An 18,131-nucleotide genomic window follows, 5' to 3' on the forward strand; every position below is an offset into this window, starting at 1 on the left:
TGGTTGAAAGCGGGGTCTACAAAACACAAGATTTTACTACCTTGAGCTTTGACACTGGGTGCAACGCCTTGCTGTATCAGAGGGTTCAAAAGAAGGTAACGAATCATATGCTCTAGAATTGTGCGCTATAAACGTAAAGTTTCTGTACTGGGGTTTTCTGAAGTGTTTTAGAAAGAGGAGTGCACAATTGGGTCCCTCAGCTGACCACTTATCCCCCTTGAAAGTCATGGTAGATACAAAAATAGGCAAATGAACCCCTGATTGTTGATTAGTCTCAAAATCATAAAAAACGTATTTCTCTGAATGTTCATCTTCAGCCAATGGCTGAATATAACACTCGTGGGGCACTTCTTGAACAACTTCAGAGTCTCTGCTTTTCAAAGGCCCTTTACAGATTGGGCAATGAATGATTCCACACACATGAGGTTTAGGGCTGTCTATTTTAAGGTTGTAATTGCATTGACATTTTGGACATTTCCTGTTAATATCACAACTGCTTACAGATTTACAGGCCTTGGGGTGCCATGTTTCAATTTTGTGTTTTTCGTAACAGTAGGCCGAACGGCATGTCCTGTGACAATCGGCACAGGGTGTCAGGTTTAAGGGCTGCATCGGACATTTTTCATCCAGACATACGGAACAGTTATAACGGCACGAGTGGCCACCCTTTCGGGTGTAGCCAGTATGACAGGCTGGACACACATATGGTGCGCCTAAAAACGCTCCGATGTTGGTAATGGCATAGTAATGGTCGTTTTGCACATAAAAGTACAGGATCTGAGGATGAGGTTGGGGGTTGTTTTGGAATTTCAAGAGAGAAGCATTAGCTCTACTGTGGTACAAAACCACAATCTTGATGTTCAGAAAGTTTTCAAATTTGACTATGTCAGAGAATGCGACAGCATCCTGTATACCCAGACCGACAGCATTTTGAAGCTCTCTAGCCTTTTGCAACGCCTCTAGATCCGTACATCCTGGGTTTAGTAAATGTGCTAGGCCTATTGCAAAGCATAGCTTATTACCGTGATTGTGAACGTTTATGAGGCATGCCCTTTTATTGTTTATGATTTCTGATTGCATTAGGCTATCTAGCTTCCTTCTCTGCCCCCCACCACCCAGGGGATGCCTTATTATTTGCACAACAAGCTCCAGCGACCTATCGGCTATGATGGATAAATTTGATTGAACAAGTCGTTCCAGCAGGGCTATAAATTGTTCAAGATCTTCTTCACCATTGGGTAAAATAAGAGAGACACAGTTTTGAATGCTATCTCCACAAATTTCCAACTGTAAGACATCACGAGGTTCGCCATAATCTCTTGCCCTCTCTAACAGTTCGTTCAGAGTATCCAAAATCATCACGTAAAAAACAGCATAATCGAGATTTTGATTCACCCATGTGAAATTGAAAAACTGTCTAATCTCTGTATTTCTGAATTTATTTCTGTACACAACCCTGACACTTCTATCAAGACCATCTCCCTCCTGATTTATTAGAAAATTTCCAATTCCTCAAAAACATCATATTCCGTTTCAGACTCTTCTGAAAGGGGCATTAATAGCGGGCTGCTTGGGGGGTAGATGTAGAAAATCTCAGGCTCTCGTTCATTTGGTTTATTAAAAAAACTAGGGCTGGCGGGATTTGAGATAATTGGTTTTCATATGTTGTTCCTGACTCGTTCATATGTTTAATTATTTCAATTAGGTCGGCGGGAATTTGGGAAAATAGATTTTCGTCTATCGGAATTATGTCTGATACCCCACCCTCGTTCATCCGTTCAATTAAAGCTAGTAGATCGGCGGGTATTTTCGCCAAAAGGCTTTCAACTGTCTCAATTATAGGCACGTCCATTTCGGTAACTGGTTTTAGCGCCGGTATTTGCGTTTTAACAACCGGGGCATTGTTCTATGCCAGAAGGATAGATCCTGACTGTATTGCCGCTCGAGTAAATCAACCATTCGTTGGTGTAGCAAGACATTTCTGGATTTTAGAGCCTTTGAAAAGGCCTTGATAAACTCCGCTTGGTCTATTTCAGGTTTGGGTGTTTCTACATAAGAATTGGAGGAATCAAGAAGATTGGCTGCGTTACAGAATAGCCAGTCGTCTACCTGTGAAATGTCATTTAAAACGTTGAAATCATCAGTTTTCCTTGTTTTATTGTGAATGTCAGGCGCTCCGAAATCCTCCGCGGGTTCTCGGTGTGTATGGTCTTCTGTGCCGTTATACGCCGGGGAGGAGTCTGTAAAAACATTATTTGTCATTGTTTTAGCATTTTCAATCATAAAAATGTATAAATTATAATAAACTCTGTATTACTAATAACATAAGGGCTTCATACCATGTCCGTGTAGGGCCGTTTCTTGAAGAAGTAACTTTTTGGGCCTGGGAGATTCTTCGCAATGCACTTGCGCCGATGTTGTGCCCTGTTTGGGGTGGAAATATGTCGCTTGGTTCCTGGGTGGTGTTAGGGTAAACCCGTTCGAACAGAAAGGCAGAATAGCATCGATGTCCTCGTTCAGAGTACACGAAGCACCCGTGATCCTTCTTTTGGGTCTGTCCGCTGTAAACACAAAAAATAGCTTTTAATATAGGGTTCACACTTTGTTTTTAATGTATACATTTTCTTAGGGATTTTTTTTATTTACTATTGAACTTACGTCTACAATAGTGTGACGGAGACTGGCTGCTTTCGGCGCTGCACGCAGTTTGATTCTGAGAATCCCTCTCTGACAAATTCGGTTCCAAATCATCTAGCCCACGGAGCATCTGCGTAAAGGATTGCGAGCCTACAGACGTTAGATAATATTAACATATATACGAAATATACACATTTTTAAAATATGAGAATACGGGCATTTGACATATTACCTTAAAATCATTGTCCCTGAAAATACCTCTCCAAATCTAATATATTATTTTCACTAACTCACCTTCAGAAAGCTCCATTAGGACCGATTCCGAGATTATCTGTTGGCCTGATAACTCTTCTGTCTGCTGGCCCGGAGTCTTTTGAGGTGCGCTACGGGATGTCTTACGGTCTGGATAGTTTCACTATCCTGCCATGAGTTTACAGAGCTGGGGGGTGCCGTTTTTTCGGGCGTCATCCTGTATGCAAAAAAAGGGCCATATAAAGTACTCGAATGTCTAGAGACCCAAAACCACAGGCGGGTGTCTCGACATATTCGGTCTGCCGATATTGCACTTATGCTTCATAGCACCGCGTTGGGGTGTCCGTTGTAAATTTATATCCCGGGGTGGGGGACCGTTAGTATATGCGCTGATTAGAAAATAACATATGTTTTAAACAGTAGGAGTTCGTCTAGACCTGATGTCTTATGCCTGGGCTTTTTCACTTTTTAGCCCCCACACGTTTGAAGGTGAGATAAATACGTATTTGAAAGGGCTTGGGGGGTAATAAAATGGAAAGTGCCTAGACCAATTGAAGAGAAGCCGGCAATCCGAAACAAACTTACACACACCTTTTCTGGTTTCAAAAGCACCCCCATGCAGAGACACACCCACACACACACACACAATTACCCACCCTCACACACCCCCCTGCGCACGTGCCAGTCCTGAACAAACGTACACACACACACTTTTTCTGGTTTCAAAAGCCCCCCATACAGAGACACACCCCCCCTTTTTTGTTTTGAAACACACACAATTACCCACCCTCACACGCACACACCCCCCTGCGCACGCACACGTCTTTCCGGAATTCCTTTTTTCTCAAGCGCTGCCTGGGGATGGCTCGAAAATGCATAGCCCCTAACTTTAAAGGTGAGATACAGCTTTAAAACCATTTTATTTAATTCATAATATTTAGTACAGACCTTTTTAAAAACAGCTTGTGTAATATTGTAACACGCATTAATGTTTTTTATGTATAGACAAAGTTTGAAGAAATTACAGATTCCCGTTCGTTAAGGGGTAGCTTTAAAACCATTTATTTAATTCATAATATTTAGTACAGACCTTTGCATAATTAATACATTTTTACTGTTCCTTTCTTACGGATAACGGGCCCGGCTATAGGGTTGTCACTGAACCCCAACCGCCGTCTGTGTCCAACTCCCCAGCGTCAAGACTCGGTAAGTTTTCACCCCAGGGATAGATCCTACGTCTGGCCTGTAGACTATCGCCCCTGTGTCTTAAGGATAGAAGCGGCCATCGACGTAATTGTTCACGATTTTTGAAAAGATTGTCCAGCTTATTCATCAGGGTTATGAATATAGGGTAATCCCTCCATTTAAAGCTAAACACAGGCATAAAAAAATTCACATCCTTGCAGGCTTTCGATAATACATATGAATTTACAGACTTGGTAGCATTTGTACTATCAAATTGTTCACATGCTAAAATTGTCACTTTGGAGTCGGGGCTATAAGCCATTGAAGAGATCCTGATGGCTTGTAAATCATAGCGACCCTCCACAAGCTCTTCCATAGCATAACCTGGCACGGCTGTACCACTCAGGGCCTGTTCAATTTGACAGAGCGCTAGCCGTATCTTAAGCCATTCTCTCATACGCAGTGCAGGAGAAAAACTCCCGGCTTTTGCATGATAAAGGGGTCTGGGTCCGCTGTCTGTGAAAATCTTCACCGTTGAATCCTCAGGTTTGAACATATATGTCATATGGCCATCACTAGTATCCAAAAACTCTTTAAAACATTCTGGGGCCTCACCCCAAAGATCCTCGATGCTTTAATCATTGGGTTCGCGACAAGAGACGCATAGTACCCCGAGAATTGGCCTAGGAGTCATAATTTTCTGTTTAATGTTCAGGGTTTTTATTTTTAAAATCTTGTTTAGTGTTCTGGGGCCGCATGTGTGTCTGGGGCGTATTTATAAGACGTCTGCCTCCAACACATAACCCCCCGGACATTCCTAATTCATAGACAACAACCCTAAGAGCAATAAAATAGGGGGTGTGGGGTCATCCTCTTTGAAATGTTCAAACACAACCCCCCCAGTTCAATGAGGGCCCTACACATCAATCATCATGACAACTTCAAAGAGATGCAATATAGATATAACACACACTCTAACACGTGACAGAACAGGATAAAAATATATCACCCTAACCACGTGACACCTTCCCGCCAGGATGTCCAGACCGGATGCCCTTATTTGGGCATGTACGAACCAGCCGGACATAGGGTCATAAATCAGACGCATAGGGTCATAAATCACAATTTTGACCGATGCCGTCTCGTTTATTCTCTCTTAGGTCAAAATACCTCTTCTCTTTTTTTAAAGCGAAACCTGGGTATTTAGATTTTTCTTATTGTTATTGTATATCATACTCTGTGGATGAATTATAGAGCAGGTGGTTTGAGCCCTAACTGCTGATTGACTGAAAGCCAAGGTATATCATACCATATACCATGGGTATGAGAAAAAATACTATTTACTAGTCTTATTACATTGGTAACCAGTTTATAATAGCAATAAGGCACCTAAGAGGTTTGTTGTACATAGCCAATATATAAGGGCTGTATCCAGGCACTCTGCATTGCATCGTACGTAAGAACAGCCATTAGCCGTTATATATTGGCCATATACCACACCTCCTCTGGCCTTATTATACCATGGCATTGTTGAATACTCGTTTCTGATTGGCTTGAAGGGCCTTCTAGAGTGTGCATTATTTAAGCAATAAGGCACGTGAGGCAGTGCTGTATCCTGAATACAGTCACAGGTAAATGGCGTTGTTCGTCCTGATGCGATAGCGGAGGATCAGTCAACCCAGCGTGCCTTATAGCTTTTAAAAAACTTTTTCCCACATATTAAAATAACAATGTATTACATATTTTTATTAAAAACTCTATGTTGATAAGTAAATTCATGCAATTTAATTCTTCCACCAGACGATATAGTCTGGATAAAAAATCTAGTTCTTAGTTCTTTTGGTCATGTTGCTACAGAAGCGGCCGTATTTTTTATTAATTTTGCAAAGTTGGCTGATTTCTTTTGATTTTCCTATGATTTCAAGCAAAGAGGCACTGAGTTTGAAGGTCGGCCTGAAATACATCCACAGGTACACCTCCAATTGACTCAAATTATGTCAATTAGCCTATCAGAAGCTTCTATAGCCATGACATTATTTTCTGGAATTTTCCAAGCTGTTTGAAGGCACAGTCAACTTAGTTCATGTAAACTTCTGACCCACTGGAATTGTGATACAGTGAATTATAAGTGAAATAATCTGTCTGTAAACAATTGTTGTAAAAAGTACTTGTGTCATGCACAAAGTAGATGTCCTAACCAACTTGCCAAACCTATAGTTTGTTAACAAGAAATTTGTGGAGTGTTTGAAAAACGAGTTTAAATGACTCCAACCTAAGTGTATGTAAACTTCCGACTTCAAATGTACATAATGCATTGGCTTTGTAGCTCAATGAACCACTAGCAATAGGCTATGGGACCTCATGTTTTATGAGGCCTTCCTAAATCTCTCTCTTTGAGAAAATAATATAGCCTATCAATTGAAAGATTAGGCTATTACAAGGATTTAGCAAAGGGGCAAAAGTACAAAATAACCATAAAATACCAAATATAAGCCGCAACTAAGCCACATAATGAGGCCCACTTGATTTTAGGATACATCATTTTCTTCTCTTGGATCAATTGTTTAACCACTCTCGAGAAGGCCAAGGCACCACAACCCAAATTGGAGTGTCTAAAAATAGAGCGCACTGTCACAACTGTTGCGCTGCATGCACAGGACCTGACCCACAGTGAATGAATCACTGCCATATCATACCTTACGGCCAATCCTGACTCCTCCCGTTATCCACATATAGAAAATAGTCTATGACTGTAGTTATGACATAGTGGTCTACGACGGGTGTGTCGTAGTCTGATGGTCCCTTTATATACTCCACTCTTGCACACCTCACACCAATCAAGTTTAACTGACTTTCATACAGAACTCAAGGAACTACTGTGCGTGAAACTGTTGCTTTACTACTCACCAGCTATAGAACGGACTGAACTGAAGCATCATTTCTCAAAAAGTGACATTATTCTCTAAGCCTATCTATTAAGAAGCAGAGTCTACATCTGTCAAGCCACTGCCAATTTAGAACCAGTTTACCGGCTGTAAATCGGACTGTAAATCTGACCATTTATTTCATCGTTGTCCTACCTAACAAGAAGTGGCTTCTTCACATCCGAAAAGTCTTCGGGGAACATTTTTTAAAACTCATCTCTCCAAGTTTTGAACTTTTACCACAGCGAATAGTGCGCACGCTTGGCATCGACACGTTAAACTCTTTTGCAGATAATTTCACACATCGGTCTATCTTTCGGTATAAAAAGCCACACATGGAAACCGGCAGCATGTCAAGCAATAATGCACATTACTACGACAACAGCCATCCACCACAGTACTACCAGGGCACTGACAACTCTGAAGGGGACGAGGAAGACGAGATGCCGGCTACAGAGAAGGACCTTGCTGAGGATGCGCCATGGAAGAAAATACAACAGAACACTTTTACCAGGTGGTGCAATGAGCACCTCAAGTGCATCAACAGGAGCATCACTGACTTGCAGAAGGATTTTGGCGACGGTTTAAAGCTGATCGGGCTCCTGGAAGTTCTGAGTCAGAAGAAGATGTACAGAAAGCACCACAATAGACCCAACTTCAGACAGATGAAACTGGAAAATGTGTCTGTGGCTCTTGAATTCTTGGACAGGGAACACATCAAGTTGGTGTCTATTGGTAAGTGATAATTAAGCTTTTGGGGCAATTCTTTATTTATTGTTATTCATCTTTGAGAGAGAGGGGGAGAGAGAGAGAGAAGGAGAGGGAGTTCAATCAAACTCCAGTGCATAATCGGGACAGAGGGAATAACAGAACAGAACAATACATGTGCCTCTATTTATTTTAACAAAATATATCAAAATAATAGCTTTTTTACTGATTCATAAATCTATTTTCTTTAGGTTACAATATAGACTATACAGAAATGAATTCATCAATTATTAATTAATCAATGGATAATACATTCATTATAGACTGTCAGTGTCATTTCACAAAATATTTGTACTTTACATAATACACAGTAGAGTAATAATATGTCTTTACACATTAGTGGATCTTAGATTGTCGACCACATATTATTGAGAGACCAATTTGAATCATTCAGCTGAGTGACTAAACATCCATCCACACTGCAGTATTATGGCCCCTCTGTAAATCCAGTTTGCAGTAGAGGTGCGTTGGTAAAATCACTGATGAAGCCAAGCTAAGCCAGTAAAAAAGCCATATTAGGTTGTGATAATTGTGTTGTTTGCTCTATAACCCATTCGTTCATACGCCAACGTGATATACAATAAGGCCTAGACAACAAAAAGACAAGTCACACATTGGCAGAATAAATTCAACAACACATACGTTTGTTTCATCACAAAACTGGAGAGCAAAGTCCATGAAACAAATATTGCACATAACAAACAGTTATATCACCTGCAGTATGGTCAAGCAAGATTTAGAACCACAGAGTTACCCACAAGTCAGCACAAAGACAACAGGAGCACTGCCGCCGCTATTCCAGCACCATTTACACTTAAACATCATCAAATCAACAAGACTATAAATGCTTAGTTTAATACACTGAAAACAAACTTAAAGATACCAAAAATAATTTTGTCCAATCAATGTTGCTAAAAATCATGTGGTTGTCCATGGCACTCCAATCAAGTTGTAGAAACATCTCAAGGATGGTCAATGGGAACAGGATGCACCTGAGATCAATTTCGAGTCTAATAGTAAAGGGTCTAAATACTTATGTAAATAAGGTGTTTCTGTTTTTATATATATATATATATATATATATATATATATAAACATTTACAACAATTTCCAAAAACCTGTTCTCGCTTTGTCAGAATGGGGTATTGTGTGTAAATTGATGAGGATGAGGATGAGGATAACCCTTCCCTTTTTTCTATATTTCCATTTTAGAATTAGGCTGTAACGTAACAAAATGTGGAAAAAGGGAAGGGTTCTGAAAACTTTCCGAATGCACTTTATAGCATTTAGCAAAAAAAAAGGAATGTTCATACACATCTAGAATCTATGAATTAAATATCTGAGAACAGCAATATTTTACACACACATAAATGTACCCATAAGTAATAATTTCTGATGAAAACAAATGTGAAAAAAATTGGTGGATATAGCGTTTCGGAAAGAAACTCTTCATTTTGACATATTGAGTCATTTCAATATTGATGTGTCACAAAGACACAGACAGAGGGTTTTTGTTTAGAAGGAAATATGCCCTTAACTGTAGTTGACTGCTGAAGAGACACCCAACAAATGAGACATGAAAAGTGCTCTTTAAGCACCTTGGCTAGTTATTTCTTTAATTTTGTCTACTGTACACTATGTTTACATAACCATCTTATGATATGATAAGGGTTAGTACTATGAGAAGTCTAGCTAGCGTTTTCCAGACTCACATTTCACTAAGTAGATGGGATATTAAACCCATGACACTGGTGACTGATTTCTCTCCCCACACGGCGCGATGAAATTCCTAGTGTGACCGCTGCTTTGAGCGGGTGGTTGTGAAGGGCACGGCGTGTGTGTCGTGATGCCCGGGGGTACTCTCTATGGAGAGCGATGGACCTCATGCCTCTGGAATGTCCCAACGTCCTGCAGTATAGTGTCAGCAAAGAAGTTAGGGGTCATTCACACAATGCCCACCTCAAAGTGTGTGTGTTGGGGAGTGGCAGGCGGAGAAGGTGTTTATACTTGCGACCTTGTCAGTCTGACAGAAACGGGACACGATAACGGCAGCGCTGTCATTCCTCTCCTGACGCCTGCCTCTTGAGACTTGATGCAGCAACACCAAGTGAACAGTGAAAACAAACCATGAAATAACTTTTCTGTGTTGTCACAGCAACTGAGTACGTGATACTGAGTACGTGTCACTGGCACACACTTTTTGATAGGTGGCTGTTTGACCACATGGCACACAGATGTCCAAAAAACCTGAGATGGCAGTATTAAAACCACATCAAGCCATACAACCCTCTTACCACACCACACCACCTGCTTATGCCAGTCAGTCTAATGGGCCTTATCAAACAGCCATTAAGCAGAGAAGAATAAACAATAATAGACTCAGAAATAAACAACTCACATGACCAGCCTCTTCACTTGCTATTGCCTAATAATTGTCTACTAATTGGTTGATTATGTAATTGGAAACATTTACACTGAGTATACCAAACATTAGGAACACCTTCCTAATATTCAGTTGCACTCAGAACAGCCTCAATTCATCGGGGGTGGGACAGTACAAGGTGTCGAAAGCATTCCGCAGGGATGCTGGTGTCACGTCCTGACCAGTAAAGGGGTTATTTGTTATTATTGTTTGGTCAGGACGTGGCAGGGGGTGTTTGTTTTATGTGGTTCGGGGTTTGTTGTTATATGTGTTTTGTTGAGGGGTGTTTGTTTAGATTAGTCCGGGGTTTTTGGTTAGGTTCTATGTTGTGTATTTCTATGTCTGATCTAGGGTGTTTAGTTCTATGTTTAGTTAATTGGGATTGGGCCTTCAATTGGAGGCAGCTGTTTCTCATTGCCTCTGATTGAAGGTCCTATATATAGGGGTGTATTTGTTTTGGGTATTGTGGGAGGTTGTTTTTGCATTGTTATGTTTAGCCTGCAAGACTGTCTAGCTGTCGTTCGTTTTTTCGTTTTGTTGTTTTTGTGTAATGTTCGTCATAAAATAAATATGAGCATTCACGTACTCGCTGCATTTTGGTCCACTTCCTACAACGGCCGTTACAGAACCTCCCACCAATAACAGACCAAGCAGCGGGGGAAGGAGCTACAAAGGAATTATGTGGACTATACGGAAACTTGGACATGGGAGGAGATCCTGGACGGGGCTGGACCGTGGCACCAGGCTGGGGAATATCGTCACCCACCGGAGGAGATAGAGGCAGCCAAGGCGGAGCGGCGCCGGTATGAGGCTCTATACACACGGTTGGCATTTAAGCCTGAGAGGCAGCCCCAATAAATTTTTTGAGAGGGGGGGGGGGCGCATGGGAAGTTTGGGGGGGCCAGGGTTAAGCCCCAAGCCAACTCCCCGTGCTTATCGGAAGCAGCCTGTTATTGGTCAGGTCCCATGCTATGGGGTGATACGCACGGCGTCGAGGCCGAGCATTCACAAGTCGGTGTGCGAGGTGCCAGCGCCCCGCATTTGCCAGGAGGAAGCGGGCATCTAGCCAGTAAGGGTGGTGCCAGTACTGTGCTCGAGTCCGCCAGTGCGCCTTTACGGCCCAGTGTATCCTGTTCCCGCTCCTCGCACTAGCCCTGAGGTGCGTGTTTCCAGTCTGGCACATCCAAAGCCAGCACCATGCACCAGGCTTCCAGTGCGTCAGCCCAGTCCAACTCGTCCTGTTCCTGCTCCTCGCACTAGCCTTGGGGTGCGTGTCTCCAGTCTGGTACCTCCACTGCCAGCACCACGCACCAGGCTTCCAGTGCGTCAGCCCAGTCCAACTCGTCCTGTTCCTGCTCCTCGCACTAGCCATGTGGTGCGTGTCTCCAGTCTGGTACCTCCATTACCAGCCCCACACATCAGGCTTCCAGTGTGTCAGTCCAGTCCCAAGCTTCCGGCAACAGTGCCCAGTCCAGAGCTTCCGGCAACAGTGCCCCGTCCAGAGCGTCCGGCGACAGTGCCCCGTCTAGAGATGGCCCACAGTCCGGTACCGAGTGAGACGGCCCACAGTCCGGTACCGAGTGAGACGGCCCACAGTCCGGTACCGAGTGAGACGGCCCACAGTCCGGAACCGAGTGAGACGGCCCACAGTCCGGAACCGAGTGAGACGGCCCACAGTCCGAAACCGAGTGAGACGGCCCACAGTCCGGAACCGAGTGAGACGGCCCACAATCCGGAACCGAGTGAGACGGCCTACAGTCCGGAACCGAGTGAGACGGCCTACAGTCCGGAATCGGCGCAGCCAGAGTCGCCCTACAGTCTGGAGCTCCCAGAGTCGCCCTACAGTCTGGAGCTCCCAGAGTCGCCCTACAGTCTGGAGCTCCCAGAGTCGCCCTACAGTCTGGAGCTCCCAGAGTCGCCCTACAGTCTGGAGCTCCCAGAGTCGCCCTACAGTCTGGAGCTCCCAGAATCGCCCTACTGTCCGGAACCCCCAGAGTCGCCCTACTGTCCGGAACCCCCAGAGTCGCCCTACTGTCCGGAACCCCCAGAGTCGCCCTACTGTCCGGAACCCCCAGAGTCGCCCTACTGTCCGGAACCCCCAGAGTCGCCCTACTGTCCGGAACCCCCAGAGTCGCCCTACTGTCCGGAACCCCCAGAGTCGCCCTACTGTCCGGAACCCCCAGAGTCGCCCTACTGTCCGGAACCCCCAGAGTCGCCCTACTGTCCGGAACCCCCAGAGTCGCCCTACTGTCCGGAACCCCCAGAGTCGCCCTACTGTCCGGAACCCCCCGAGTCGCCCTACTGTCCGGAACCCCCAGAGTCGCCCTACTGACCGGAACCCCCAGAGTCGACCTTCAGTCTGGAGCTCCCAGAGTCGCACTACAGTCCGGAGCTTCCAGAGTTGCTCTTCTGCCCGAGGTCTACAGCGAAGCGCTTCAGCCCGAGGTCTACAGCGATGCGCTTCAGCCAGAGGCATTCAGCGGGGGTGGACAGGTTAGGTGGGGGACTAAGGCCAGAGCCTGAGCCACCTCCACAGTAGGAGGATTGGGGAGGGGGGGTGTAGCACGGGAACCGTCGGTGACGGTAGCCACCCCCCCTTCCCTCCCTTTAGTTTGAGGGGTTTATTTTTGTATATATTTGTTTTTTTGTGAGGGGGGGGGGGTACTGTCACGTCCTGACCAGTAAAGGGGTTATTTGTTATTATTGTTTGGTCAGGACGTGGCAGGGGGTGTTTGTTTTATGTGGTTCGGGGTTTGTTATTATATGTGTTTTGTAGAGGGGTGTTTGTTTAGATTAGTCCGGGGTTTTTGGTTAGGTTCTATGTTGTGTATTTCTGTCTGATCTAGGGTGTTTAGTTCTATGTTTAGTTAATTGGGATTGGGCCTTCAATTGGAGGCAGCTGTTTCTCGTTGCCTCTGATTGAAGGTCCTATATATAGGGGTGTATTTGTTTTGGGTATTGTGGGAGGTTGTTTTTGCATTGTTATGTTTAGCCTGCAAGACTGTCTAGCTGTCGTTCGTTTTTTCGTTTTGTTGTTTTTGTGTAATGTTCGTCATAAAATAAATATGAGCATTCACGTATCCGCTGCATTTTGGTTCACTTCCTACGACGGCTGTTACAGCTGGCCCATGTTGACTCCAATGCTTCCCTCAGTGTCAAGTTGGCTGGATGTCCTTTGGTTGGTGGACCATTCTTGATACACATTGGAAACTATTGAGCTTGAAAATCCAGGCAGCGTTGCAGTTCTTCACACAAACCGATGTGCCTGGCACCTACTACCATACCCCGTTCAAAGGCACTTCAATCTTTTGTCTTGCCCATTCCCTCCCTGAATTGCACACATACACAGTCATTCATGTATTGTATACTAAATGTATCTTCCTCTATATTTTTTACTACAAAACATAGAAACCTGACATGTTCACATATGTTGATGTTGGGCTGGTGCTGAAGATGATGAATATGAAGTTAAAAAATGGTCCTTACATATACAGTTGAAGTCGGAAGTTTACATACACTTAGGTTGGAGTCATTAAAACTCGTTTTTCAACCACTCCACAAATTTCTTGTTAACAATCTATAGTTCTGGCAAGTCTGTTAGGACATCTACTTTGTGCATGACACAAGTAATTTTCCCAACAATGGTTTACAGACAGATTATTTCACTTATAATTCACTGTATCACAATTCCAGTGGGTCAGGAGTTTACATACACTAAGTTGACTATGTCTTTAAACAGCTTGTAAAATTGAAGAAAATTATGTCATGGCTTTAGAAGCTTCTGATGGGCTAATTGACATAATTTAAGTCAGTCTACTCTTAATCAAAGTATGATGCAATTGTTTTGTTTATATATAGTCTCTGAGTTTGGTTAGTTTTGAAGAGGTACGAAGAGAGATGACTGATCTAAGAATTCACTGGTTAAGTTTGTTGGCATGATTACCAGCCTCTTTATTGTCCTACTACTTAGTGCATCTTACTGGATTTATCTCACACTAAGATAACTTATTTTCCAAAGTACTTTCAAAGCAAATGAAATGCAAGTGCTGTTAACTTAGGGAAGGATTCCATATCAACATACTCTATGTCCTCAGCAGTTGAGCCCAACCATGCCTCATTGTCTGTATGTGGAATACCAGGGATACTCAGTCACTCTTGTGTTGGAGAGGAGTGTCTGGGGTGGGGTGGGGTGAGAGAGTGGAAGTCAGGTCAGACTTGATAGATGTGATAGTAAGTCGCTCTGGATAAGAGCGTCTGCTAAATGACTAAAATGTAGATGTAATCACAAGGCCATTTTGTTTATCTAAAGACTCAGATAGAATCAGATACCAAACAGTCAATTAGGCCTGAAAAGCCATACACATAACATTGCTTCTTGCCATGATAAATGGGAACTAAAATCTGATACTAGATCTGTGTTTCTCTCCCCTCCAGACTCCAAGGCCATCGTGGACGGGAACCTGAAGTTGATCCTGGGTCTGATCTGGACTCTGATCTTGCACTACTCTATCTCCATGCCCATGTGGGAGAACGAGGATTATGAGGAGGCCAAGGAGCTGACCCCCAAGCAGAGGCTGCTGGGCTGGATACAGAACAAGGTGCCTGAGCTGCCCATCAACAACTTCCACCGCGACTGGAGGGACGGCAAGGCCCTAGGAGCCCTGGTAGACAAATGTGCCCCTGGTTAGTACATGTGGATTTCGTGTTGCCCGTATATGTCCTCAGGACACACCTCCCTGACAGACACAGCACTGTCCCATGGGAACTTTAGTTCCTGGTAGGATAACATCTCTTCATCAGAACACAATTACACACAAAACATCACAAATGCTCAAGATATCAATTTCTGGTCGAGGCAGAAATCCCAACATCTCGCAATGTTGAAGATACCAATTTCAATTTGAGGCAGAAATGTATATAACATCTTGGTAGACAGAAAATCTTAAATTTTTTGTATTAATTTTTACACCTTTTTCTCCCCAATTTCATGGTATCCAATTGGTAGTCATAGTCTTGTCTCATCGCTGCAACTCCCGTACAGACTCGGAGAGGCAAAGGTTGAGAGCCAATGCATCCTCCAGGACACAACCCAACCAACCCGCTTGCTTCTTGACACAATGCCCGCTTAACCTGGAAGCCAGCCACATCAATGTGTCGGAGGAAACACCGTACACCTGGCGACCGTGTATGCGCCCGGCCCGACACAGGAGTTGCAATGTGACAAGGACATCCCTGCCAGCCAAACTCTCACCTAACCCGGACATCGCTGGGCCAATTGTGCACCGCCCCATTGGTCTCCCGGTCGCTGCCGGCTGTGACAGACCCTGGACTTGAACCAGGATCTCTAGTGTCACAGCTAGCAACTGCGATGCAGTCCCTTAGACCACCACGCCACTCAGGAGGCCCTAGAGACAGAAATTCTATCTAACATCTTGGAGAGAAAGAGAGAAAGAGCTCTAGTACGTCCCTGCCAGCTGTCCCAGACTAAGTGAAGTAGCTCTCTTCAGCCTCCCCACACAACACCCCCAAATTTGGGCACGATTCCTCTTCATCTGTCAAGGAAGATGTGCTTATATGCTTGGCATGGCTTTAAAAAGCAGGCCGTTCTGTGCTAGAGATTGATGGCACGTGGATAAGCATTGGAGCAGGAGTGGAGATTCACAGAGATGACTCGTTGACTTGAAAATGCCTCCAATTTGACCAGAAGTTTCTGACCCTCTGACATGAAACTTTAAAAAGTCTAATTTTGGAGTTATAGAACAGAGAGAGGAGTCTAGAACACTGTGGTTGAATGTTTACATGACTCAGAAAGCCTGACGTGACACAGCGACTTTCAAACACCTAACAAGCTACAGCTGAGACCATACAAGGCCCAGGTTCCTTACTGAACATGTAATATTTACATTTACATCATTTAGCAGACGCTCTTATCCAGAGCGACTTACAGTAGTGAATGCATACATTTCATACAATTTCATACATTTAAAAAAAAAAAAAATTCTGTGCTGGCCCCCCGTGGGAATCAAACCCACAACCCTGGTGTTGCAAACACCATGCTCTACCAACTGAGCTACAGGGAAGGCAATATCATTTAGGAAGTTGACAAATCCTGCCCTGCTCAAATCCTTACAGTTAGTTTGTAATGTACACTACCGTTCAAAAGTTTGGGGTCACTTAGAAATGTCCTTGTTTTCCATGAAAACATACATGAAATGAGTTGCAAAATGAATAGGAAATATAGTCAAGACATTGACAAGGTTAAAAATAATGATTTTTAATTGAAATAATTGTCTTTCAAACTTTGCTTTTGTCAAAGAATCCTCCATTTGCAGCAATTGCAGCCTTGCAGAGACCTTTGGCATTCTAGTTGTCAATTTGTTGAAGTAATCTGAAGAGATTTCACCCCATGCTTCCTGAAGCAACTCCCACAAGTTGGATTGGCTTGATGGGCACTTCTTACGTACCATACGGTCAAGCTGTTCCCACAAAAAGCTCATTAGGGTTGAGATCCGGTGACTGTACTGGCCACTCCATTATAGACAGAACACCAGCTGACTGCTTCTTCCCTAAATAGTTATTGCATAGTTTGGAGCTGTGCTTTGGGTCATTGTCCTGTTGTAGGAGGAAATTGGCTCCTGTCCACAGGGTATAGCATGGCATTGCAAAATGGAGTGATAGCCTTCCTTCTTCAAGATCCCTTTTACCCTGTACAAATCTCCCACTTTCGCACCACCAAAGCACTCCCAGACCATCACATTGTCTCTAGCATGTTAAAAAATGTTCTGCGTCTCATGAATGTTCTTCTTTGTGATCCGAACACCTCAAATTTAGATTTGTCTGTCCATAACACTTTTTTTCCAATCTTCCTCTGTCCGGTGTCTGTGTTATTTTACCCATCTTAATCTTTTATTTCTATTGGCTAGTCTGAGATATGGCTTTTTCTTTGCAACTCTGCCTAGAAGGCCAAAATCCCGGAGTCGCCTCTTCAATTTGGATGTTGAGACTGGTGTTTTGCGGGTACTATTTAATGAAGCTGCCAGTTGAGGACATGTGAGGCGTCTGGGCTCCCTGTGGCTCAGTTGGTAGAGCATGGTGTTTGCAATGGTGTTTGCAACACCAAGGTTGTGGGTTCAATTCCCACGGGGGGCCAGTATAGATTTTATTTATTTTTTTAATTATGAAATTAATTGAAATTTATGCATTCACTACTGTAAGTCGCTCTGGATAAGAGCGTCTGCTAAATGACTAAAATGTAAATGTAAAAATGTCTGTTTCACAAACTGGACACTCTAATGTACTGTCCTCTTGCTCAGTTGTGCACCGGGGCCCCCCAGTCCTCTTTCTATTCTGGTTAGAGCCCGTTTGCGCTGTTCTGTGAAGGGAGTAGTACACAGTGTTGTACCAGATCTTCAGTTTCTTGGAAATTTCTCGCATGGAATAGCCTTAATTTCTCAGAACAAGAATAGACTGACAAGTTTCAGAAGAAAGTTCTTTGTTTCTGGCCATTTTGAGCCTGTAATCAAACCCACAAATGCTGACGCTCCAGATACTCAACTAGTCTAAAGAAGGCCAGTTTTACTGCTTCTTTAATCAGAACAACAGTTTTCAGCTGTGCTAACATCATTGCAAAATGATTTTCTAATGATCAGTTATTCTTTTAAAATTATAAACTTGGATTAGCTAACACAATGTACCAATGGAACACAGGAGTGATGGTTGCTGATAATGGGCCTATGTACGCCTAGGTATTCCATAAAAAAATCTGCCGTTTCCAGCTACAATAGTCATTTGCAACATTAACAATGTTTACACTGTATTTCTGATCAATTTTATGTTATTTTAATGGAAAAAAATGTGCTTTTCTTTCAAAAACAAGGACATTTCTAAGTGACCCCAAACTTTTGAACGGTAGTGTATTTATACTTAACAGATTTATAGTTTTG

The 18,131-nt window shown here is 43.5% G+C and overlaps 2 protein-coding genes across 2 annotated transcripts in view; one reads left to right on the forward strand and one right to left on the reverse strand.

Annotated features, from left to right (window-relative positions):
- Window positions 1-1,695: 1,695 nt before the first annotated feature.
- On the reverse strand, window positions 1,696-3,068 carry LOC115152411 (uncharacterized). The gene is made up of 4 exons (XM_029697265.1): window positions 2,932-3,068; window positions 2,659-2,787; window positions 2,340-2,561; window positions 1,696-2,240 (listed from the first exon to the last, which is right to left on the reverse strand). Exons 1-4 carry the CDS (start codon window positions 2,945-2,947, stop codon window positions 1,867-1,869), a joined length of 741 nt encoding a protein of 246 aa, XP_029553125.1. The 5' UTR covers window positions 2,948-3,068; the 3' UTR covers window positions 1,696-1,866.
- Window positions 3,069-6,927: 3,859 nt separating this feature from the next.
- LOC115152412 (filamin-C) overlaps window positions 6,928-18,131 on the forward strand; it is a 76,061-nt gene continuing 64,857 nt past the window's right edge. The window contains exons 1-2 of the mRNA XM_029697266.1: window positions 6,928-7,733; window positions 14,623-14,871. Of these exons, the coding sequence (XP_029553126.1) occupies window positions 7,334-7,733; window positions 14,623-14,871 (649 nt within the window). The 5' untranslated portion in view covers window positions 6,928-7,333. The remainder of the gene's footprint in view (window positions 7,734-14,622; window positions 14,872-18,131) is intronic.

Source organism: Salmo trutta, chromosome 17 (assembly GCF_901001165.1).
Source record: "Salmo trutta chromosome 17, fSalTru1.1, whole genome shotgun sequence".
Taxonomy (NCBI): Eukaryota; Metazoa; Chordata; class Actinopteri; order Salmoniformes; family Salmonidae; genus Salmo; species Salmo trutta.

What these genes read in the sequence shown, in the direction of transcription:
- LOC115152411 (XM_029697265.1), bottom strand. An exon ending in TCCGTCACACTATTGTAGAC is followed by an intron (nt 2,562 to 2,658) that starts GTAAGTTCAATA and finishes TTGTGTTTACAG; the next exon opens with CGGACAGACCCAAAAGAAGG. An exon ending in AACGGCCCTACACGGACATG is followed by an intron (nt 2,241 to 2,339) that starts GTATGAAGCCCT and finishes ATGTTTTTACAG; the next exon opens with ACTCCTCCCCGGCGTATAAC.